This window comes from Mirounga angustirostris, unplaced genomic scaffold, assembly GCF_029215605.1.
Source record: "Mirounga angustirostris isolate CCGP_5_RB_7025 unplaced genomic scaffold, mMirAng1.0.hap1 SCAF_5, whole genome shotgun sequence".
Classification (NCBI taxonomy): Eukaryota; Metazoa; Chordata; class Mammalia; order Carnivora; family Phocidae; genus Mirounga; species Mirounga angustirostris.
The window spans coordinates 60656036-60679734 of record NW_026991713.1 but is presented as its reverse complement, the minus strand read 5'-3'; the positions used below and the strand labels follow the sequence as shown (position 1 = coordinate 60679734).

The 23699-nt window shown below is 48.5% G+C and overlaps 1 protein-coding gene and 3 long non-coding RNA genes across 7 annotated transcripts in view; 1 reads left to right on the top strand and 3 right to left on the bottom strand.

Annotated features, from left to right (window-relative positions):
* Positions 1 to 54: 54 nt before the first annotated feature.
* KRT18 (keratin 18) lies at positions 55 to 3931 on the top strand. Its single transcript, XM_045867884.2, has 7 exons — positions 55 to 559; positions 1312 to 1394; positions 1722 to 1878; positions 2424 to 2588; positions 2695 to 2820; positions 3140 to 3363; positions 3752 to 3931. The coding sequence occupies exons 1-7, from the start codon at positions 143 to 145 to the stop codon at positions 3870 to 3872; spliced, it is 1293 nt and encodes a 430-aa protein (XP_045723840.1). The 5' UTR covers positions 55 to 142; the 3' UTR covers positions 3873 to 3931.
* LOC135364426 (uncharacterized) lies at positions 3357 to 10691 on the bottom strand. Of its 2 annotated transcripts, none has more exons than XR_010411516.1 (3): positions 9269 to 10691; positions 4389 to 4487; positions 3357 to 3538 (listed from the first exon to the last, which is right to left on the bottom strand). It is a non-coding gene; the product is annotated as an uncharacterized LOC135364426 (long non-coding RNA). The 2 variants fall into 2 exon arrangements; XR_010411517.1 differs by lacking the exon at positions 9269 to 10691 and adding an exon at positions 6002 to 6924.
* An 8833-nt stretch (positions 10692 to 19524) lies between these two features.
* On the bottom strand, positions 19525 to 21899 carry LOC135364332 (uncharacterized). Its single transcript, XR_010411212.1, has 3 exons — positions 21507 to 21899; positions 21311 to 21387; positions 19525 to 21190 (listed from the first exon to the last, which is right to left on the bottom strand). It is a non-coding gene; the product is annotated as an uncharacterized LOC135364332 (long non-coding RNA).
* A 69-nt stretch (positions 21900 to 21968) lies between these two features.
* The window catches only part of LOC135364425 (uncharacterized), a 32436-nt gene continuing 30705 nt past the window's right edge, over positions 21969 to 23699 (bottom strand). For all 3 annotated transcript variants that reach the window (XR_010411514.1, XR_010411513.1, XR_010411515.1), the window contains one exon: positions 21969 to 23302. This is a non-coding gene — a long non-coding RNA (uncharacterized LOC135364425). The remainder of the gene's footprint in view (positions 23303 to 23699) is intronic.

Below are 23699 nucleotides of genomic sequence, written 5' to 3'. Positions count from 1 at the left end.
GCGGGGACTTGGTGGCGGGGGCGGGGCCTCCCTGGGCCGGTCCCCACCCCCTCCCTCGGCGCGATATAACTTCAGTCGCGGACCTGGCACCCTTCCTGGCCCGAGCCTGAGTCCTGGCCTCTGGTCTTACTCTCCGAACAGCATGAGCTTCACCACCCACTCCACCTTCTCTTCCAACTATCGGTCCCTGGGCCCCGTGCAGTCGCCCAGCCACCGGGTCCCGCCGGTCAGCAGCGCGGCCAGCGTCTATGCAGGCGCCGGGGGCTCAGGCTCCCGGATCTCCGTATCCCGCTCCACCAGCTTCCGGGGCGGCTGGGGGTCCGGGGGCCTGGCCGCGGGGATGGCCGGGGGTCTGGCCGGCATAGGGGGCATCCAGGGCGAGAAGGAGACCATGCAAGACCTGAACGACCGCCTGGCCTCCTACCTGGAGAGGGTGAGGAGTCTGGAGGCTGATAATCAGAAACTGGAGATGAGAATCCGGGAACACCTGGAGAAGAAGGGACCCCAGGTCAGAGACTGGGGGCATTACTTCAAGACCATCGAGGAGCTGAGGGCTCAGGTAAGGGGACCACCCTGATCCCCAGCCGTGTTTGACCTCCCTGTTACCCACTCCCCGCTTCCTCCTCCCCCTCCCCCAAGGATAGGAATTTTAATAGGGTGGGGTGCCTTGGCTCCTTCCCGCTTTCTATCTCCACCCTGCCCCCTATTCCACAGGGAGGGGGTTGCCATGGCCTGGATTTTCATGCATACCCCAGGCCACAGGGGCCCCAAGGGCGGTGACCGGGCATGGGAGGGCCTTTTCCCAGGAAATGGCGGGAAGTGGGGGGGGGGGTGCAGAGGAAGTAGACAGCATGGAAGGTGTGACAAGACCCCATAAAGAGGACCTGGACACTCTGGCTTCTGGTCAAATCAGGACAATTGGAGGGTTAAGCGGATGTGGCTAAGGCTGAGTCATCTAAGAGTAAACAGGAGGGCTACCTGTGGGAGGGGCCAATGGGGGGAACAAAGGGGAGGTGAGCAGGTGCAGGAGGAAAAAAAAAATGTCAGGAGAGGGCCAGGGAGAGGACTGACTCACTTCAGGGCAGGCGGGCCAGCAGAGGCCCCAAAGAAGGGGCGGTGGGAACTCTGGAATTTGAGACTCCAGGAAAGGAGGGAACAGTGTGAGGGGGCACAGGTGGAAGGGGGTAGGCGTGCAAGGAGAACCTCTTTGGGACCAGAAAGGCTTCACTCATACACACAACACCTTCCCACACTCACCACACTCCATCACTGATTTCCCGTTCATGGAGCCACCTGTCTACAATCCCCCAGATCTTTGCAAGTTCTGTGGACAATGCCCGCATCGTCCTGCAGATTGACAACGCCCGTCTTGCTGCTGACGACTTCAGAGTCAAGTAAGCCTGGGGGGTGCTAGGGAGCTGAGGGTGGAGCCAAGCACCATCTGTTCCTGGCTGGGTCGGTCAGGTGGGGGCTCACAGTGGGATCTTCAGCTCTGGTCAGAGCTGGGTGGATAAGAGTTAGGCTCCCTCAACTTATAAACTGATATAACCCAGTTTAAGAATATTGTCCCCCAAGTACTGAGAACGGTGCTCAGAGGATTACCACCTGATCCTGACTCCGGGTGCTGGTTTGCTGTGGCCGTGGGGGCGCTCTTAGGTGGCATGGGCTGAGAAGGTCCCAGGTCAGAGATGAGGTCCCTCTGATTGCCTCTACTCCCACAGGTATGAAACAGAGCTGGCCATGCGTCAGTCTGTGGAGAGTGACATCCATGGGCTCCGCAAGGTCATTGACGACACCAATGTCACTCGGCTGCAGCTGGAGACAGAGATTGAGGCTCTCAAGGAGGAGCTGCTCTTCATGAAGAAGAACCATGAGGAGGCAAGCAGGGGCCACTGGCCAGGCCAGGAACAAGGAGGCCAAACAAGTCTGGGTGGGGGGAATAGACGGGACAGGCCACCTGGAAGTAGCTTGTAGGGACACTTAGAACTACCAGACTGGGCTCTTCTTAACCAGACTGCTGCCACACTCAGTGGGTCACCTGAATTACAGCGTGATGGGGTCAAGAGGACATGGGTGAGAAAGTGAGGAGAGGACAAAAGAGAAAAGCAGCTAGCACCACGTGTGAGGGCTGATGGAGGAGTGAGAGCAGGTGGAGCTGGAGGGCGGAGAGACGGAGGGACAGAGCGAAGTGAGGAGAGAGAAACCACCTGTGGGTGATAGGTTTGGGCAGGGAGTGGGTGACGTTTTATTCATCGGGAGTAGAAAACCCAGAACTGGCATTGCCCAGAGTATAAAACCTAGAGTCTTCTCCGTGGCTTTCTCCAGCTGATCCCCAGGCCTCCTGCGAGAGCCAGGTGCAGAGGAGGAGCTTTGTTGGAGCTCTGAGCCCGAGTCTCCCCTCACTCTGCTCCTCTCTCCCTTAGGAAGTAAAGGGTCTACAAAACCAAATTGCCAACTCTGGGTTGACCGTGGAGTTGGATGCCCCCAAATCTCAGGACCTCAGCAAGATTATGGCAAACATCCGGGCCCAGTATGACGAGCTGGCTCAGAAGAACCGAGAGGAGCTGGACAAGTACTGGTCCCAGCAGGTGCATGAGGGGAAGGGATGGGGGCCAGGCTAGGCACAGAGGCCTGAGGGGGTGGGAGGGAAGCCGACAGAGAAGGAGGGACCTGAGGACTATACCCGCCCTGCAGATTGAGGAGAGCACCTCAGTGGTCACCACACAGACCGCGGAGATAGGAGAGGCTGAGATGACCCTCACGGAGCTGAGACGTACGGCCCAGTCCTTAGAGATCAACCTGGACTCGATGAGAAACCTGGTAAGAGCCCTCACTTCACCTGCTCCAGCTACTCTTGGCCCTGAACTCTGTCAGCCTCAGACCCAATCCTGTCTCAGCCCAGATCCTACCCCTTCCATCCTAAGTCATGTGCTCAGAAAGAGTAGTTTCTCTTTGCATCACCCGGTGCTCCTACCCAAAACCTTAGTACCTGGCACACCCTAAGTTCTCCAAGAAGTTTCCAAGAGTGAAGGGATGAGCCATGATGGGATCTGGACTGCTCTGCTGAAACTGGCAGAGGCTCTCCCTCCACTCCATCTCGAGGCTCACCCGGTCCTCCCCGCCCCCCATCCCCCCACAGAAGGCCAGCTTGGAGAACAGCCTGAGGGAGGTCGAGACCCGCTACGCGATGCAGATGGAGCAGCTCAATGGGGTCCTGCTGCACCTGGAGTCAGAGCTGTCCCAGACCCGGGCCGAGGGGCAGCGCCAGGCCCAGGAGTACGAGGCCCTGCTCAATGTCAAGGTCAAGCTGGAGGCTGAGATCGCCACCTACCGTCGCCTGCTGGAAGACGGGGAGGACTTCAGGTAAGTGGGGCCCTCCTTCCACCCTCACAAGCCGGGGTGGAGATACACTTCTCCCCAAAGCCTCTTTGGTAAGCCCCACCATGTGCCGTTCATCGGGGTCCACAGAGCACTGGGATGGTGCTCTGTGCGGGTTCCTGCGTCTCCCAAGGGAGTAAGAGTGGCAGAGACTCCCCATCTAGAGAAGAGAAGAGAAGAGACTAAATCTTGCCCCAGCCATACTTAGAGCACACGTGGAGTTTGGCTCTGGGTTTCCCTTTTATGGAGGAAGTGGTCACAAGAATGTGGAGATAAAGGCAGGGATCAGGAGGGGGGTTTTGCCTTCCCTTTCCTTGACTCCCTGCTACTCTGCACAGCTGTTTATAACTGGGGCTTGGTCTTCTGTTAACAGTCTCAGTGAAGCCCTGGACAGCAGCAGCTCCATGCAGACCATCCAGAAGACCACCACCCGCAGGATGGTGGACGGCAAGGTGGTGTCTGAGACCAACGACACCAAAGTTCTGAGGCGTTGAGGCAGCAGAAGCAGGGTACCCTTTGGGGGGCAGGAGGCCAATAAAAAGTTCAGAGGTCACATCGTGTCTTCCTTGGCTGTTTCCATACTGTGTATAGATGCTCTGACCCAGGAGTCCTCCCTCTGATCAGGTAGAAATCAGCGCTGACCCCAGGGGTTTCGTATAGGGGGAGGGGAGGTTGGCCAGAGGGAAGGTCTGCGTTCTCTTCTGAGAACTCACCTTCTCAGAAAGAGGAGGGAACGGTTGATGAGAATTTGTCTTTTCGAATCAAAAAAGGGGTAAGAGTAACATGCACAAATTCCAAAAGGAAAGAAGAAAATAAAATTAAATATTTCCCACCCACTCCAGAGGTAACCTCTGTAAAATAATTTCTTAAACTGGACATACACGAACACATTTCATTTTACTTTGTATCTGTACGGACACACTATTCTACAGCTCGAGTTCTCAAACCCTTCTTTCTTTATCTCCCAGCATGCCCTGGACACCTTTCTCAATCACTATGCATACACCTACCTCGCTTTTTTCACCCAGTTGAACGAACGTGGAATCTCTTCTACCTCCATTTGGAATCCATATGCGTATTCCATTTTCCAGAAGGAAACTGTTAGTCCACTAGTGAGGGGAAAAGCACAGAATTGCAATGATTATGCACTCTGTCACCTCTCCTGTTTTGCTAACAATTTCAATGACTTTTTTCCTACCCATTGACCAGCCGAATGTCCAGATCACATACATTTTCTCTTTTTTTTTTTTTTAAAGATTATTTATTTATTTATTTATTTGACAGAGAGAGAGATAGCGAGAGCAGGAACACAAGCAGGGGGAGAGGGAGAGTGAGAAGCAGGTTTCCTGCTGAGCAGGGAGCCCGATGTGGGACTCAATCCCAGGACCCTGGGATCATGACCTGAGCCGAAGGCAGACGCTTAACCAACTGAGCCACCCAGGCACCCACATACATTTCTCTTAATCTGTAACAAAGAATAATTACCACACTCCAAATGCTTCCAAGAATCAGAAGCTTGATCTGTGTCATGTCCAGTCATGGTCACCAAACCAATTTGAGAAACGAGGTCTTTCTTGACCCTTGCCTTAGTAATTAGTCCTCCATCTAGTTTGAGTGACATCATACAAAATATGACATCATTTTACCTAAAACTTATTGCATCTCTATAGGAATGCCGTTGGGATCATTTTCAGAACGATCCCCAGAATGGTTTTCTCTCAGGTCTCAGCAACAGAAAACTTCTGTTTGGTAGTGAAGGGCTACTATATTTAATCTATACATCGTACATTCTTATTAACAGCTGCCAATACTACGGTGTGTAGAGTACAAATTTACCTAACCCAGATCTTTTCATGATGAACATCTTGGTTTCCAGTAGTTTGGTTTTTGCAAAAAAAAATTGTGATTAATGTTAACTCATATGCTATTAATATCTGTAACTAATATGCACTAATACGTGAGCAGATCTATAGAACAAATTCCTAGAAATGGTGTGCCGGGCAACCATATTAACAAATATTCAAGAAGGACTTACTTTATGCCAGGCCCTATGCTAGGGTGCTGAATATCTATGTGGTAGACAAAGTGGGTATTGCCCCTACCTCATCGAGCTCACAGCCTAATGGTCAAAAGTATGTGCATTTTTGGGGCACCTGACTGGCTCAGTCCATGGAGCATGCGATTCTTAATCTCAGGGCCATGAGTTCGAGGCCCACATCAGGTGTAGAGATTACCTAAAAAAGTAAAATCTAAGGAGAAAAAAAGTATGTATTTTTATCCATTTCTTCGAAAAAAAAAAAACTTACTGAATACCTACTATGTACCAGCCACTCTTCCAGGCAAGAGAGATACACCAATGAACAAAAAAGACAAAATTGCTATCCTCACAGAGCTTATATTCTGGTGACAGGAGACAGATAAAGGAACATAACATAGCGTGCTAGCAGGTGACAAGTGTCCTGGGCCTGGGTAGAGCCTGCAAGGAAGGTCATAGCGGGGAGAAGTCAGGAAAGTGAAAAGGTGATGCATGAAGATCCCAGGATAGTGAATCTTCGATCAAAATGAAAAACAGTTTCATGCTTGCTTCGGCAGCACATATACTAAAATGAAAAACAGTTTTTACCTAAAATACAGCGTGTTTACTCTGCAATCTCTAAAACGATGGGGTCCTTGGTGGAGAAGAGCTAAAGACAGCACTACTTGAGGCACTTTGTCTGTGGGAGGCCCCGAGGACAGTGCCGGGACAGGCAGCCCTTGAAGCTGGTGGGGAGCCCCCTGGAAGGACAGGCCGGAAGTCTTCAGCACCACAGGGCCCTGCAGGCTGTGAAGGAAACAGAGCCAGGGCGGCTTCCTGAGCAAGTTACAAAGAAGTGACCTGGAGCTTCTGTGAGCAGGGACCCTGGCTGTCTCTGGGCTCCTGGGTGCTATTACTCAGAGGAAAACTTCCTAGCTGAAAGCAAGACGCCCCAGTGAGGGGCTTCCCACCCCTCTGAAGCCTACCTTCCCTGAATAACTGCAACAGTCACCTGTCCCACCTCTCGTTCCCATTGTCTCTACTTTTTCCACACCCTCCTCCCCTATCTATGTAGGTAGGAGTCTATAGGAGACAAAGCTTTGGGACCAAGTGGTTGAGTTTTACTTCCTGAGATCTGTTTTGTTTTGTTTTAACTTTTTTTTTTTTTAAGATTTTCTTTATTTATTTGAGAGAGAGAGATAGCAAGAGAGCATGAGCAGGGGCAGGGGAGAGGGAGAAGCAGGGAGCCCGATGCAGGGCTCCATCCCAGGACCCTGAGACCATGACCAGAACCAAAGTCAGACGCTTAACTGACTGAGCCACCCAGGCACTCCCTGAGATCTGTTTTAGGAAAGCGATCAGAGTGGTATTCTTGCCCGTGCACCCATTTTCCAAATGTGTAAATGTAATACTGAATGTGCTCTCTCAGACCACACAGAAGCCCCAGAGCCGATGAGGGTCCCACCCCCACCTCCACAAAGACCTGCACGGCCCTGGCTGGCCCTCACTGTAATTTAGTCAGAAGGAATCCAGCCTTCCTAGGGCCCCTAAAACAGAGAGACTGGTGGCCAGACAGCCCGATGTGGGACTGCAAGCGACCGTTATGGGATGCGGACCTGCCTGAGGGTGAAACAGAAAGCCCCTGGCAGAACCGAAGCAGCGCTTGTGGCTGAGTCAAGCCGACCAGAGTAACCCAAGACCACGCACCTGATATGACTATCCGTCCCATCGGAAAATGTCTCACAGTTCCCAGGGTGCTAATGCATTTGATCCCCATTACAATCCTGTGAGCTATGCAGGGCAGAGGGTATTACTGGCCCTAGCTCAGAAAAGAAGGCGCTGAGGTTCCCAGAGATCATGTGACTTGTCTAAGACCACAGAGCTAGATCTTAAAGCACAAAACCACATCACCCAATTCCCAGTCCCAAGCTCTTTCTTCCGTGTATTAGAACTTAACCCAGGGGTTCTCAGCCCTGGCTGTGATTCCAATCACCAGCGGTATTTTACCAACAATACCAAGGCCCAGGTTCCATCTGCAAAGATTCCGATGCAGTTGTTCTGGGGTGAGGACCCAGGCCCCCCGGCAAGTGTTAACATTTGATTTTGGTGATTCCAATAGGCAGGCAAAGGGGAGACTCAGATCCCAGCTGTACCCGGAGTCAGCACCTTGGCTTTCCCTCCTGATACAGGGCATGCATGTGTCTATTTTAAATTGCACACTCCTGGAAAAGCTCAAGGCCTCTCAGGCAAAACTCCTCATCTCCCACTCAGAAAGATGACCTCAGGGCGCCTGGGTGGCTCAGTTGGTTAAGCGACTGCCTTCGGCTCAGGTCATGATCCTGGAGTCCCGGGATCGAGTCCCGCATCGGGCTCCCTGCTCAGCGGGGTGTCTGCTTCTCCCTCTGACCCTCCCCCTTCTCATGCTCTCTCTCTCTCATTCTCTTTCTCAAATAAATAAATAAAATCTTTAAAAAAAAAAAAAGATGACCTCATGAGGGGCAGCTCATTTTGTCCCCTGAGTGCCAAAGGGGAAAATTAGCAATACGGAGTCATCTGTTTCATCTCATCCATTCCCTGTCTAGGCGCAATCCAGCCCAGATACTAAATTAATAAATGCTACTGGAAGGTGCAGAACTACATGTATCATATACTGACATTTGGGGTTTTTTTAAAGACAAAAACGACAGATGATAGATGATAGATAGATAGATAGATAGATAGATAGATAGATAGATAGATAGATAGATAAAATATATATATTCATATGTATATATCCTTGTATATGCAAAGCTCTCTGGAAGAATACACAAGACATTTAAATTAATTAAATTAATTAAATTAATTAAATTAATGATTGACTTTGAGAGAAATTAGTGTAAGGAGAAGCAAAGGTGGGAGGGAGATTAACTTTCCATTGTGTATCCTTTGTACCTTTTGAATCATATATTACTAATACAAATACCAAAAAATTTTCTTTGTTAACTTTTATAATGGTAGAGGAACGTACAGCTTTCCACAGAAGGAAATTTTGCACCCATCTTTGTTTCTGACTCACCCCATTCATTCAATCAGTCGTTCAATAAATATTTACTGAGTCCCTAGTATATGCCAAAACTGTTCTAGGAGCTAAGGATACAGTGGTGAACAAAACAGACAAATAATCCTTGGTCCTGCGGAGCTTATATTCTAGCAGATGGACACAGACAACAAATGATAAATGTAATAAGTAATTTATATTGTATATTAGGTAAGTATTATGGGAAAAAATAGAGCAAGATATGTGGAATCAGGAGTTAGAAGGTGGGGCACCTGGGTGGCTCAGTCGGTTGAGCATCTGCCTTTGGCTCAGGTCATGATCCCAGGGTCCTGGGATCAAGTCCCCTCATCAGGCTTCCTGCTCCGCGGGGAGTCTGCTTCCCCCTCTCCCTCTGCCTGCCGCTCCCCCTGCTTGTGCTCTCTCTCTCTGTCAAATAAATAAAATATTTTTTAAAAAGAAATGCTCTCAGGGGCGCCTGGGTGGCTCAGTCGTTAAGCGTCTGCCTTCGGCTCAGGTCATGATTCCAGGTCCTGGGATCGAGCCCCGCATCAGGCTCCCTGCTCGGCGGGAAGCCTGCTTCTCCCTCTCCCACTCCCCCTGCTTGTATTCCCTCTCTTGCTGTGTCTCTGTCAAATAAATAAATAAAATCTTTAAAAAAAATAAAATAAATAAAAGAAAAAAGAAAAAGAAAAAGAAATGCTCTCAGCTTATTTTAAAAATAAATAAACAAACGAACAAACAAACAAAAGGAGTTAGAAGGTGTTATCAGTTTCTTATTATTGCTGTAACAAATAATTACAAATTTAGTGGCTTAAAACAATACACACTTATTATCTTACAGTTTGGGAGGTCAGAAGTCCTAAAATCAAGGTGTCAGCAGGACAGCGTGCCTTCCGGAAGCTCTACAGGGAGCTGATTTCCTTGCCTTTTCCAGCTTCTAGAGACCACCTGCATCCTCTGGCTTGTGGCCCTATCTGCAAAGCCAGCTGTGCATCTTCAACTCTCTTTCTTTCTCTGACTTCAACCACAAGTCTGATCTCTTTTTCCATGAGTTTGGCTTTGGGTTTTGGTTTATAAACGAGATCATACAGTATTTGTCTTTCTCTCTCTGATTTATTTCAATTAGCATAACGCTTTTAAGCTCCATCCACATTGTCACAAATGGTACGATTTCCTCAATCTTATGGCTGAATTATATTCCATTGCATATGCATGCCACAACTTCTTTAACCATTTATCCACGATGGACCCAGGTTATTTCTATGTCTTGGCCATTGTAAAGAATGCTGCTATGAACATGGGGGTGCAGATAGATTTTCGAGTTAGTGTTTTCATTTCCTTTGGCTATATTCCCAAAAGCAGAATTGCTGGATCCTATGGTAGTTTTGTTTTTAATTTTTTGAGGATCCTCCATATTATTTTCCATCGTGGCTGTACTTGGCTGGGTCTGAAGGCAGTGAGGTCTCAGTAACTACATGTAATGGCAAAACCGTAACTTATTTTACCACTTGGGGCCACCTGGAAGGACTGGCCTCTTGAAGGTAAATCTTGGGCAGACTACACACCTGTTAAGATAGACCATTACAGTGGGAAAAAGGAAATCAAGGGTTCTCTGGGGTGGTCTGGCCGCTTTGGCTACACTGGTGAGCTTAGAGAAGGGAAAGGAAAGCTCCAAGTTTTAAATTCTTGGCTCAACTCTGGAAAACAGTATGGAGGTTCCTCAAAAAGTTGGAAATAGAGCTACCATATGACCCAGCAATTGCACTACTGGGTATTTACCCCAAAGATACAAAGGTAGTGATGCATGTGCAGGGGCACATGCACCCCAACGTTTATAGCAGCAATGTCCAATGTCCACAATAGCCAAACTATTGATGAAATATGAAAGAGCTCAGATGTCCATCGACAGATGAATGGATAAAGAAGATGTGGTATATATATACAATGGAATATTATGCAGCCATCAAAAAAATGAAATCGTGCCATTTGCAATGACGTGAATGGAACTAGAGGGTATTATGCTAAGCTAAATAAGTCAATCAGAGAAAGACAATTATCATACGATCTCACTGATATATGGAATTTGAGAAACAAGGCAGAGGATCATAGGGGAAGAGAGGAAAAAAATGAAACAAGATGAAACCAGAGAGGGAGACAAACCATAAGAGACTCTTAATCTCAGGAAACAAACTGAGGGTTGCTAGAGTGGAGGGAGGTGGGGGGGATGAGGTGGCTGGGTGATGGACATTGAGGAGGGTATGTGATGTGGTGAGCGCTGTGTATTGTGTAATACTGATGAATCACAGACCTGTACCCCTGAAACAAATAATAGATCATATGGTAATAATAAAAAAAATATTCTTGGCTCAAGAGGACCAGGCTGCTTCTAAGACTTCCTAAATGAATCTCTCAACTCCTGTAGCCCCAGGGCTGATGGAGCCGAAGCCTGACACTGCAGGATAAGTTGGAATCACAACCAGGTCTTATATGAAAGCCAAGGCATTGAGGAGGAATCCTAAGAATGGGAAAAAGAAGTTTGGGATATACTTGAGGATGCTGAATGCCCAGACCATGCTAAACCTCACTGACTGGCAGAGGCAGCCCCTCTTTCTTTGTCTTCTTTGTCTAATGAGACTGGTTCTGTCTTCCTTGGAGACTCTGTAAGGGCTTCACCTGAGATAGTTAACATGTAATAAACGACTCAGTACAAAATCTGACTCTAGAGAAGACTCACAAGCCAAAAACAATTGTAAAGATTTTGTCAGTTTATATAGACACAAACTTGGGGAATTTGGGAGACACGGTTTTATTGGGCTGAGTTTATTTATATGGGTTTACTTATATGGATTTGGAGAATTCAAACTCAGTGTGCTGGCTCCAGCAGCCGGGAATGATTTTATCTCTTTCTTTAGTTGATTAGCTAAAACCTGATCTCAGGAGTGCCTTGGTGGTTCAGTCGGTTAAGTGTCTGCCTTTGGCTCAGGTCATGATCTCAGGGTCCTGGGATCAAGCCCCACAATGGGTTCCCTGCTCAGTGGGAAGCCGACTTCTCCCTCTCCCTCTGCCTGCCACTCCCCCTGCTTGTGCTCTCTCTCTCTCTGTCAAATAAGTAAATAAAATCTTTAAAAAATAAATTAAAAATAAAACCTGGTCTCAGAAGTAGCATACAATAAATGAAGCTGAGATACGAGAAGTCTTATTGCATAATTCAGAGGAAGGAATCTAAAGATGTAGCAAGAAAGGAATGTTGGAACGGATTTTATCGCGTACTATCTATTCACTCACCCCTGAATAATTCCCCCAAGAGGGCCTAGCGAATTCCCTTCACTGAGGCATTGGGAAATATACCATTAAGAGAAGCACAGCATTCTTAAAAAGTACTGTGCTAATTTTTCTCTGTATGCTGGGGGATGAAGATGGAAGGGCTGCTATGGAAATAGGCTTCCTGATTTTGATAGCAATGATGGGATCCCAGCATGGCAGAGGCCAGGTGGCAACAGTGGACCACCGGAAGCAAAGTGGGTATGGTTACCTTAAAACGCAACAGGGTCAGAGCAATAATCAGAATGGTCTGACCCACAGGAATCTTTGGCAGTAATTACCGGATCATAGGGTTCTAGTTTTAAATTAAGTGGGCAGTCTATTAAAGCCCGCTCTTATTGCTTTACTGTAAATATGACTACTAGTGAGGTGCCTGGCTGGCTTAGTTGGTAGAGCATGCAACTCTTGATATTGGGGTCATGAGTTCAAGACCCACATTGGGAGTAGAGTTTACTAAGTAAATAAATGTGACTGCTAGAAAACATTTTAACCATTTACAAATCTATACAAAGAGTTACACTCAAAAACACTACCAACTAGGGGCTCCTGGATGGCTCCATCAGTTGAGCATCCGACTCTTGATTTTGACTCAGGTCATGATCTCAAGGTCATGAGATGGAGCCCTGCATTGGGCTCCATGCTCAGCACGAGTCTGCCTAGGATTCTTTCTCCTTCTCCCTCTGCCCCTCCCCCTGCTCATGCTATGTCTCTCTCTCAAATAAATAAATAAATCTTAAAGCAAAAAAAAACACTACCAGGGCGCCTGCGTGGTTCAGTCAGTTAAGCATCTGCCTTCGGCTCAGGTCATGATCCCAGGGTCCTGGGATCAAGTCCCGCATCAGGCTCCCCACTCATCAGGGAGTCTGTTTCTCCCTCTACCCCTCTCCCCTGCTCATGATTTCTCCCTCTACCCTTCTCCCCTGCTCGTGATCGATCGCTCAATCTCTCTCTCTCGGATAAATAAATAAAGTCTTTTAAAAAAAAGATTAAAAAAAAACACCACCAACTAAGCAAAATGTAGTTCTAAAAAAGTTTAAGCAATCCAAAAGAAGGCAGAAAAAAGAAATGAAAAACAGAGCAAATAGAGAAAAATAAAATAAAAAGGTAGACTTCAGCCCTAATATATCAATAATCACATTAAGTGGTATAAATATACCAATTAAAAGACAGATATTGGCAGAGTGGATTAAAAAACTATATGCTATCTATAAGGAACTCATTTCAAATACAATGATATAAGTAAGTTGAACGTTTCATATAATATGAGGGGCACCTGAGTGGCTAAGTCGGTTAAGTGGCTGCCTTCAGCTCAGGTCATGATCCCAGGGTCCTGGGATCGAGCCCCGCATCAGGCTCCCTGCTCAGCAGGAAGCCTGCTTCTCCCTCTCCTTCTGCCTGCCTCTCTGCCTACTTGTTCTCTCTCTCTATCTCTCTGTCAAATAAATAAATAAAATATTAGTTTAGAAAAGTTTCATATAATATGAAAACATCAATCAAGAGAAAGGAGAAGTGGCATATTAATATCAGATAACTTCAGAGCAAAGAAAATTGCCAGAGGTAGAAAGAGACATTATATAATGATAAAAAGCTAATCCACCAAGAAAACATAGCAATCCTAATGTGTATGCACCAAATAACAGAGCCTGTGAAATACGTAAAGTAAAAAAAAAAAAAAAAAAACTGATTGAAGTGAAAGGAGACATAGACAAACCTACAGTTATAGTTGGAGACTTCAACATGTCTCTCTTAACAATTGATAAAACAACTACACAGAAAATCAGCAAAGATATAAAGGAAGTCAAAAACACCATTAACCAACAGGATCTATTGACATTTATAAAACAGTCTACCACCAACAGCAGAATACACATGTTTTTCAAATGCCCACTGAACTTACACCAAGACAGACCATATCCTGAGCCATAAAACAAACCTCAAAACACTGAAAAGAATTTAAATCATACAGAATGTGTTCTCTGACCACAATGGACCCAAACTAGAAATCAACAACAGAGAGAACAGGAAAATCTCCAAACACTTGGAAACTAAACAGTACACTTCTAACTAATCCATGGATCAAAGAAGAAATTGCAAAGGAAATTTAAAAATATATTAAACTGAATGAAAATTGGAATACAACATATCAAAAGTTGTGAGACACAGGTAAAGCAGTGTTGAGAGGGCAATCTAAGCTTATGTTAGAAAAGAGGTAGGGGTGCCTGGGTGGCTCAGTTGGTTGAGCATTGGACTCCTGGTTTCAGCTCAGGTCATGATCTCTGGGTTGTGGGATTGAGCCCTGCATCAGAGTCTGCACTCAGCACAGAGTCTACTTGAGATTCTCTCCCTCTCCCTCTGCTCCTCCCCATCCTGCCCCCATGCCCCCTCTCTGTCTAAAACAAATAAACAAATAAAATCTAAAAAAGAAAAGAAGTAAAGTCAACAAATTAATAACTCAGCTCCCACCTCAAGAACCTAGAAAAGAATAGCAAAATAAGCCCTAAGCAAGCAGAAGGAAGAAATAATAAAAATGAAATCAATAAAATTGAAAACAGAAAAACAACAGAGAAAAATCAATGAAACAAAGAACTATTTCTCTGAAAAGATGAAATTGACAAAACTCTAGCACGACTGACAAATTTAAAAAGAGAGAAGACAAAAATTACCAATTGGCAATGAAACGGGATTTTTTTATAGATATAAACAAAATTATCCTAAAATCTATATGGAAAGGCAAAAAAACTAGAATAGCTAAAACAATTACGATAAAGTGGGAAAAATCAGTCTACATGATTTGAAGACTTAATATACACCTATAGTAACCAAGACTGTATGGTATTGACAGAGGGATAGACACATAGATCAATGAAACACCATGGAGAACCCAGAAAGAGATCCATACAAATATGCCAAATTGATTTTTGACAAAGGCATAAAAACAATTCAATGGAGAAAACAGCCTTTTCAACAAGTGGTATCAAAGCAACTGGACATCCATGGACCAAAAAAAAAAAAAAAAAAAATCTTGACGGAAGTCTCACACCTTACATAAAAATTAACTCAATATTGATCACAAACTTAAGTGTAAAACATAAAATTATAAAACTATAAGAAAAAAACATTAAAAAAAAACAGAGAAATCTGAGATCTAGAGCTAGGCAGAGCTCTTAGACTTGACATCAACAGCAGATCCATAAAAACTGGTAAGCTGGAATTCTTCAAGATTAAAAACGTTTGTTCTGTGACAGAAACTGTTCAGAGGATGAAGACAGGCAACAGACTAGGAGGAAATATTTGAACACTACACATCTTACAACAATTAGTATCTAGAATATGTAAAGAATTCTCAGGGGCGCCTGGGTGGCTCAGTTGGTTGAGCCTCCGACTCTTGATTTTGGCTGGGGTCATGATCTCTGGGTCGTGGGATCAAGCCCCGTGTCGGGCTCCACACTGGGCTTGGAGCCTGCTTGGGAGGTTGCAGGTGCCCCGGGATTCACCCTGGGTTTTCCCAGGAGTCTCAGGACACGCTGGAAACCAGGAGACCCCTCAGCTAGAGGCGAGCGTGCTGGGGAAGCGGCGGCGGGAGGTTGGCAGCCCTGCCCTGGGGGCCAGACCCCAGCCACGCGAAGGGCGGCCGGCGCTGAACCCTCGCGGCTGGGGACACCCAGGCGCCCCCGGCCAGCACCCTGGGGTCGCGTGGAGGTGGGGGGACGGGTAGGGGGCGGCCGCGCCCCCCTGGGTCCACCGTGGGCCGCTTCCCAAAGGTGTGAGGACGCAGCGCGAGAGAAAGAAGGGCGCGGGCAGGAATGCGGCTTCCCCACGCGGCTTGCTCGGAAATGAGCCGAGGCGGCGGGCGGCGCAGAGCCAGAACGACAGGCCCTGCTCCACGGCCGGTTCTGTAGGAGAATTTTTGAGATCTGGGGTTCTGCTTCGCGCCCAACCCGGCTCTAGCTGGGCCAGCCTCGCCGCGCGCTCCCCGCGATCCCGGGCCTTGGCGCCTTCCCTGGGTTCCTCCCCACACCCTATCCGCTCCCACCTTGGCTGTGGCTTTAAGGGGAATCCTACCCCAACACAAAGCTTTTTCAGGTTCTTCCAGTTCTTTTCCGCCCCTCGGCCCCCGCCCACCCACCGAGGAATGCGGCCTTGGAGGAGGCCACGGATATGGTCAGTTTCAACGGGGAGGGCGAGGCAGGTGCCTAGGGCAGCGGGATGGCCAGAAGCCCGCTGAGGGAATAGGGAGGAAGATGGGCTCCGGACCTGGGAGTGGCCGAGGCCAGAGCCCCTGAGAGACAGACGTTGGGCTAGACTACCAGGGCTCAAATCCCTGGTGAGCCACTCACTAGCTGGGTGACTGTGGCCGGGTTCATTACCTGTCCAGGCTTAGTTTCCCTTGTCCTAAAATAGGGCTAAAATAGTGCCTGCTTCTTGGGGTTGTTGAGAGGATTAAATGAATTAACATATGCAAAGTTTTAGGATTCTGTCTAGCCCACAATAAGTGCTTCGTGGGGCTTGATGTTATCATAAGTAGTTGAGCACTCACCAGAATTCAGGTGTTCTCTTCCCAGGTTGCATAACTGCCCCTGTCCCTTCCCTCTCAGGAAGGCCTGCCATATAACCTCTGGAAGGTAATGCCCATTGGTCACCAGGAATGAGAAGGGCGCTTTGCAGACCGCCCCCGTCCCAAGCCAGTACCCTCATCCTGGCCCAGGTGCCTTTTCCCTCTCCCAACCCTGGGGAAAGCCTCAGTTCTCCTTGATGAAGGGAGCTAAGGAGAGAGATGCTCTGGCCTCCACTGGTCTGGATGGCCCATCAGAGTGGGAAAAGCTGGCAAGTTCTAAAATCTGAATCCAGTCCCAGCCCTGTCACTACCTCTGTGACCTCAGATCAGCCACTCTCTGGGCCTCAGTTTTTCATCAGTGACATAAAGACATACCTTGGGCGCCTGCGTGGCTCAGTTGGTTAAGCAACTGCCTTCAGCTCAGGTCATGATCCTGGAGTCCCAGGATCAAGTCCCACATTGGGCTCCCTGTTGAGCAGGGAGTCTGCTTCTCCCTCTGACCCTCCCCCCTCATGTGCTCTCTCTCAAATAAATAAATAAAATCTTAAAAAAAAAAAAAAAGACATTCCTTTCTTTCTTCTTCTTCTTCTTCTTCTTCTTCTTCTTCTTCTTCTTCTTCTTCTTCTTTTTTTAATGTGAGCTCTACACCCACTGTGGGACTTGAACTCACTACCCCGAGATCCAGAATTGTATGCTCTACCAACTGAGCCTGCCAGGTGCCCCAAGACATTCCTTTCTTGAGCCCACATTTACTAGATGAGAGACACTGGCCTGGCCTGCTCTGACTGTTTGAAGGGTGGTTGTGAAGATCACCCAGAATAATGTGGGTGGAGGTGAGTCATGGAATTCCATCCAGTTCCATACATTCTACAATCCTCACATTATAGGAGGCCTTCCAAATCACCTTGTGCTTTTCTTCCCACTCCCCCCACCTACCCACCCGTGTCAGCTCCAGGATGTTATGGATTTCTGTCTGCTTCATCTTCAGTTGTAACCCCAGCACCTAGCACAGTGCATATAATAGGTGGTCAATAAACAGGTGTTGAATGAATGAATAAACGATTCAAATTTGGCCTCTCAAAGTAGAAATCCTCTTTCTGGCCTTCCCAACTTTTTCTGTGTGAAGATTTTAAAACAGCACAGCCCCCTTGGGCATGTTAATTATTAGAACATTATCACTCCTTCTACTGGGCTGAAATCTGCCTCCTAACCTTCTAGACCAACTCTGCCCACTAGAGATACACAGAACTCCCTCTTTCGTAAGATTTCATGTGTGAGTGAGTACTCTTCTCCTAACCTGGGCAGAGGGAGTCCCGAGCACTATGTAAGGATGAGCTCCACTGCTGGCCTCGACCCCACCTGCCCAGGGATGAGCTGGGAAAGCAGTCCTCTAGTTAGGAACATCTCAAGGACTTAGAATTTCAGTGATCCTCGGGTCTTGGGATGGTGTCTCTACCAAAGGCCCTGATCAGAACATGGTGAAGTGGCTGGTGCTACAGCCAGAGTAGTTTATAGTAAACTGGGGATTTGAAGGCATTGCAATGCCGTGGGCTCAAAACCCGCAGAGTTCTCCACCCCCTCCTACCCCAGGCAGCAGGGTTGACCTGCCAAATTGGCTGACCTTTCTCCATCACTCACCCCCTTGAGAGATCTGAAGCCATTCATTTACACCGAGGAGCTGCCCCCAGGCCCTTCCCACACATGCCTGTGTTTGAGTCCCGCTTTGTATCCACTGCTAGAGCTAATGATTTACACTCAAGGCCAGATGAAAAGGCTGGCAGCGGAGGCCAAAAGAGGGCAGGAAGGCAGAAGCTTTAAAGTAACCCATGTTTGAGGAGTGAATTCCAGCTCTTTGTGGCCCCTGGCTCCCACCCCAAGTTAGTTCCCTTTGCCAGACTTACACTCTCCCTTTCCTTCTTCTCCCCACCACCCCCGCGGTCTCTTCCAGGACACCCTCCCCACCTGCATCACTCTGCTCTGCCCCCATCACCCTGCCCCGCCCCCACTGACGTCAAAGCAGTGTTTTTCAAATTGCAGGGTATGAACATGGAGAGTTGATTAACCAGCATATTTGTAATAAAATGAATAGGATAGGGTAGAATAAACTAGATCAACATGCATACCACGTGGTAAGGTAAGGGAGAATACTGCTATACTATTTCCTGAAACTTGTGGGACACGCCCCACCCCCGCACCAGAGCACTTGGTTCTTTCATCTTGAAGGTCTAGTGTGGGTCTGGGTATATATGATCCATCAGCCCTACCCATTCCTCTTCTCCTTCTCCTGTCTCTAGGCACCATCCAATGATGGAACTTTCTGCAGTAATGAAAATATCTGTGTTGTCTAATATGGTAGCTACTAACTACATGGGGCTATTGAGCACTTGAAATATGGTTAGTGTGACTGAGGAAATTATTTTTTATTATATTTAATTTCAATTAATGTAAATAGCCACAGTAGAGACTAGTGGCTAAGGGCTACAGATTACCATATTGCACGGTGCCATTCCGACTGTAAGCTCCCCGTGGGCAAAGACTAGGCTGCTTTGTTCACCTTTGTACTCCTGGGACTTAGCACAGCTCTAACATAGGTTAAGTCACCGATAAATGGCGGGGAGGGGGTGACAGGGGGAGGCAAAAAAAAAAAAAGTAGCCCCAACCTATAGCATTTTCCCATTCCCATAGTGTAAATACTCCCACGGTGGTCAATTTCAAGCTACTAGGGGTTTAATTCTGGCAAGCAAAATTTCTGAAGTTAGCGATCAGCTCTCATTAGCTTTTTTTTTAAGATTTTATTTATTTATTTGACAGAGAGAACAAGTACGCAGAGAGGCAGGCAGAGGGAGAGGGGGGAGAAGCAGGCTCCCCGCTGAGCAGGGAGCCCGATGCGGGGCTCGATTCCAGGACCCTGGGATCATGACCCGAGCGGAAGGCAGCCGCTTAACCGACTGAGCCACCCAGGCGCCCCTCTCATTAGCTTTTGAATGAACAACTAAAGGAACAAATAAGCTACCAGGATGGAACTCCGCAGGCAGAACACCCAAGGGAAGGAGGAAAAAGGTGAGTCGAGGGACATCTGAAGCTGTCATTGGCCATCCTTCTCCCTCTGTAGCTCTTCTTTGTACCAAGAAACAGAACACAGTGGGAGGATGGCTGAACTTCCCCGTTTCTGTGGCCCCCCTCCACCAACCCCCCCCAGCTTTAAGAAACCCCAAGGGCTTTCCAGCAGGCCTAAATCATTCTAGCCAGAGGAAAATCTTATCGGCTACAAAAGCTATTGAATGAATATACAAGCATGTGGAATGAACCCAGTGCAATGGCTATTGCGGGTGGCTGCTTCCAATTTTCCCTGATACAGAAATTACAGTCCCCTTCAGTCACTGAAATGGCCTCTGTAATGGGAAAGTGCTAAAACTGTAAATCTTGCTGTCATTTAGGAATGCTTAGTGCAAATGTTTATGGGCCCACGGCACCATTTTCCCCCTCTTCTTTGAAGGGCTTTTATAGTCCTCCCCTGGGGTCACTCTTGCATTCCACACGTGTTCAGGGAAGGAGGGGCAGGTGCCCACTTTGGGGATAGCTTGGACCTAGGTGCAGACCCTTGGTCTTAATCCCTAAATGATTCAGAACACCAAGCATTCAAATAAAAATTCAAGTAACAAAACGGAAGACAAGGATACGAGAAAGCTCAGGAGGTGAATTCAGAGCCAAGGAATGGCAGGGCAGTAAATGCTAGGCGTTCTAAGAAAGGATGGTGATCATGACTCATGGCAGAAGTAGAACTCAGGGATGCTAGGATTTGTGCCGTGGGAGAGGCGTGCATTCCAGATGAGAGAATAAAGAGAATGTAGCCCCGGAGGCTCAACTGCTCGCCTAGCACATAGAAGGCACTCAATAAACACATGTTCCTAGGGTTCCAGAAAATCTGAGTCTGCTCTTGGCTGTAGCAGTAGCAAGTGCGCATGTGCGGGCGAATGCCAAGCCTCACGCAGTACATCACCAGGGAGATAACCTTGAGCTGGCAGGAGTAACATAGGCACACAGGGAACCGAGCTGAGCCAAAAGTTCAGGACAAAAGGGTCTTGTCCCTGCAGCTACTCTCCAGGATTGCAACACTCCCAGGGCTGCCCCAAGGCCCCAGGCCTAAATAAGGAAGTCACCTCTTACCTGCAGAACATGGCTCTGCCCAGCCCAGGTCTCAAAGGCCTGCTGCCCACCGTGATGTTGCCTTGAGCCCTATCTGGCGCCGGGCCCAGCCACACTCTGCTCCTCAGACCTATCAAATCCTTCTGTTGGCAGGGCAAAGGGTATCTGGATGGTCACAACCCTGGTCTAATCAAAGCCTTCCTGGGGTCCCCTGGAGCTCTGTCATGTGCCCCCACTTCCAGGCTTCTGTCATCCCATCCAGCCCTTCTCAGCAAGTCTTCCAACTTACTCACACTCCCACCAAGTCACACAATCACCCTTCAAAGGCAGTATCTTATTGTTCAACTCCTACCCCAACAATTCCAAATTCCAGAAGCTCTGGAGACCAAAAGTTCTTTGTAACTCACTTGCATGTAAAACCTGACATGGGCTATTTATAATTTTTACATCTCCAATTCAGTGTGACTATTCCTAAGTTTTGCTGTAGAAATAAATGTTGATGTGTCTGCGTCCATAATTCCAGGGGCCACCTCATACCCCACTGTGGTTTTCCTTATACTTTACCTGCACTACATTTCTTTTCTAAACTCTGAAAATCAGAAAAAAAGAGTCATCTGGACACAAGGGTTTTCGGTTCAAGGATTGGGCACGAGCAGCAGAAGTCCAGGCTTTGAAGCTGGTAGGGAAATGATTTTGAGCCTGCATGCCTGCTCCTTAGGGCTGATGGCGGGGAGGAGTCCTAGGAAGATAAGGTGGGGGGGGGGGGATTTCAACAGCTCAGGCAGTGACAACTTACCAATAGGGACACCAGTGCAGTAAGGACCCAAGGCTGTAAGGACACAGCAGGTCATAGGCATACCTGTGGCCTGGGAGCCAAAGCTTGAGACACAGGTCACCTGGGTTTCGTCTTCATTGAAATGAACACACCTCAGAGCCCTGGGCGGGGAGGAAAGGCATGCAGCTCACTGAAGGAACTCGGTGGGTATCAGCTACTGGGATCCTGTAAGCTGAACCTCAAGAGAGGCCCCATGTTTGCAGACCCCTTGCCGGCTTACCAGATGGGGCCATCTAATTCCATGCTTGCGGCAGGTCTGAAGACAGTGGGGCAGGAACTCAAGTCCCAGTCCTCAAGGAGGCATGGGGACCCCGGACCCTGGATATAGAGAAAAAACATCCTCTGGGGCACCCGGATGTGATGCACATTGCCCATTAAGGGAAGGGAACTTATAGTCATCTATGCACATAATACACAAAATGCAAATTATACACCAAAGAACAGAATATAATCAGTGGGGGCTTAGTTGTGACAAGGGCTGGCAGGGGTTTAGGGGACAGTCCATGTCCTCACCACCTCTCCAGTTGGGCATTTCTGCCCCTGTTCTCTCTGTCTCTCTATCTCTGTCTCTGTCTCTCTCTCTCACACACACACACAACACGCATACCTCTCTCCTCCCTCTGACCCATCATACCAGCCTCTCTCCCCACCATCCCCGCCCCACCCAGGAGGAGATGCAGCTGCTGCCCTTGAGGAGTGTAAAGTGTGGCCAGGCAAACCGGACTAACCCATCCACAGGAAGCCACAGGGGACCAAGGTCCAGCAGAGTCTGCCCTGTTTTGTCACCAGAAAGGAGAGCTGCACCAAGAAATACAGAGAAGGAGGGCATGCAGGGGAAGGGGTGGGGGGCTTCCTGGAGGTGGTGGGCATCTTGCTGATAGCTAAGGATGAGTGGAATGTAGGTGGGCAGAGGATGGGGGCAGGGAGTGGTGATGGGAGCACCATAAGTCAGGGCTTGGAGAGTCACTTGCCTGGATCCACAGAGAAATCCCCTTCCAGAAGTAAAGCAGGGGCCATTTTTGGAGAGGACCTAGGGATCATGGAGGGGGGGACATCAATTTAATAATATGAAAATACCTCCTCTTCCTTGACATTTGGAAGCATGCTAGTTATAGGGATAGAGATAGAGATAGAGAGATAGAGATATATGGAGGCATCTCTGGTTCCAGAGCCATAGAGGGGCCAAATTACACCCCTGCCCAAGGACAGAAGGGTCTGCAGACAGCACCCCTGCACGAAGCTCAGAGCTGAGTCTGGCATCCCCCATCTTTCCAGCCCTGTCCTGAAGGAGAAATGGATAGGTAGGGGTGGGGGGAGGGGAACCAGGAGATGAAGAAAGGCAAGCGGCCTGCCTTGGGACAAAGAGAAGGATGAATCCCTTCCTGTGAGAGCAGCTCTAAACTGCACAGTCCCCGATTCCCAGAGACAGAAGCCGAAGAGTCCAGCCAATGCCCCTACAGGAACAATCCTGGAGACGTCACTGCCTCCATCCCCCTGTCTCTGAGACATTCTCCGAGACCCCAGGACTCAGTGTGGCTTGGCATTCCAGTGGACTCTTCCCAAGACCTGACCCCTGAGGGAGGAGGAGAGGGTAGGAAAAGTGGGGGTCAGTGAAGCCTGGGTTTGGGGATCACAAGGAGAGGGAGGGGATACTCTGGGGCACCTCTGTAGATGGACTGAGCCTCTGCAGTGTCCCCAGGGACCCAGTGAGCTGGTTCCAAACCATCCCCTTTGCTCTTGAGGCTGAGGTGAGAGGTCAGGTGCATACAGTTACCCGAACCCTTCCCTGGGTGATGCCAGACACTCTGGCCCAGAACAGTTCATCCTGTCCTGTGCTACCCGAAAGGCAGGAAAGGCTTTGAGGTCCAAGCTTTACTGTGGACAGAACCCCTGGCCAAGTGTGGACCCAATGTCTGCGAGTCCCCACACTGAGGTTCCCTCAGTCCCACAGATTCCAGATCTTCGCTCCAGGGACTCCTGGGCTGGCTGAGCCAACAGCACCAGCTGAGGGGGGATCTGTGGGGGAGATAAGAGAGCATGGGACCCTTGCCTCTCTGCCCTGAACAACAGTCCCCACGTTGCTTCCAGAATTATCTTTAAATCTGCGTCTGCCCCCTCATCACCAATCCCTCCCCCAATGGTAAACACCTTTAATGGCTTCCCATTGTTTCAGGTATAAAACCCAGCCTCCTTATCCCTGCATTCCATCTCTCCCACCACCCCCATAGTTGTCCCGATCTTTAACTCTCCAGTCTCCTCCTTCTCTAAACCCTCTGCTCCAGCTGAGCTGATCCGAAGCCATGCTTCCGATGCTGCCTCCTGCGCCGGCCTCTCTCTCCTGCACGCCACGCTTCCCTCAACCAGGCAACCACACCTCCTCCCTGAAGCCTTCCCCGGAACTGTGGCTGCAGGC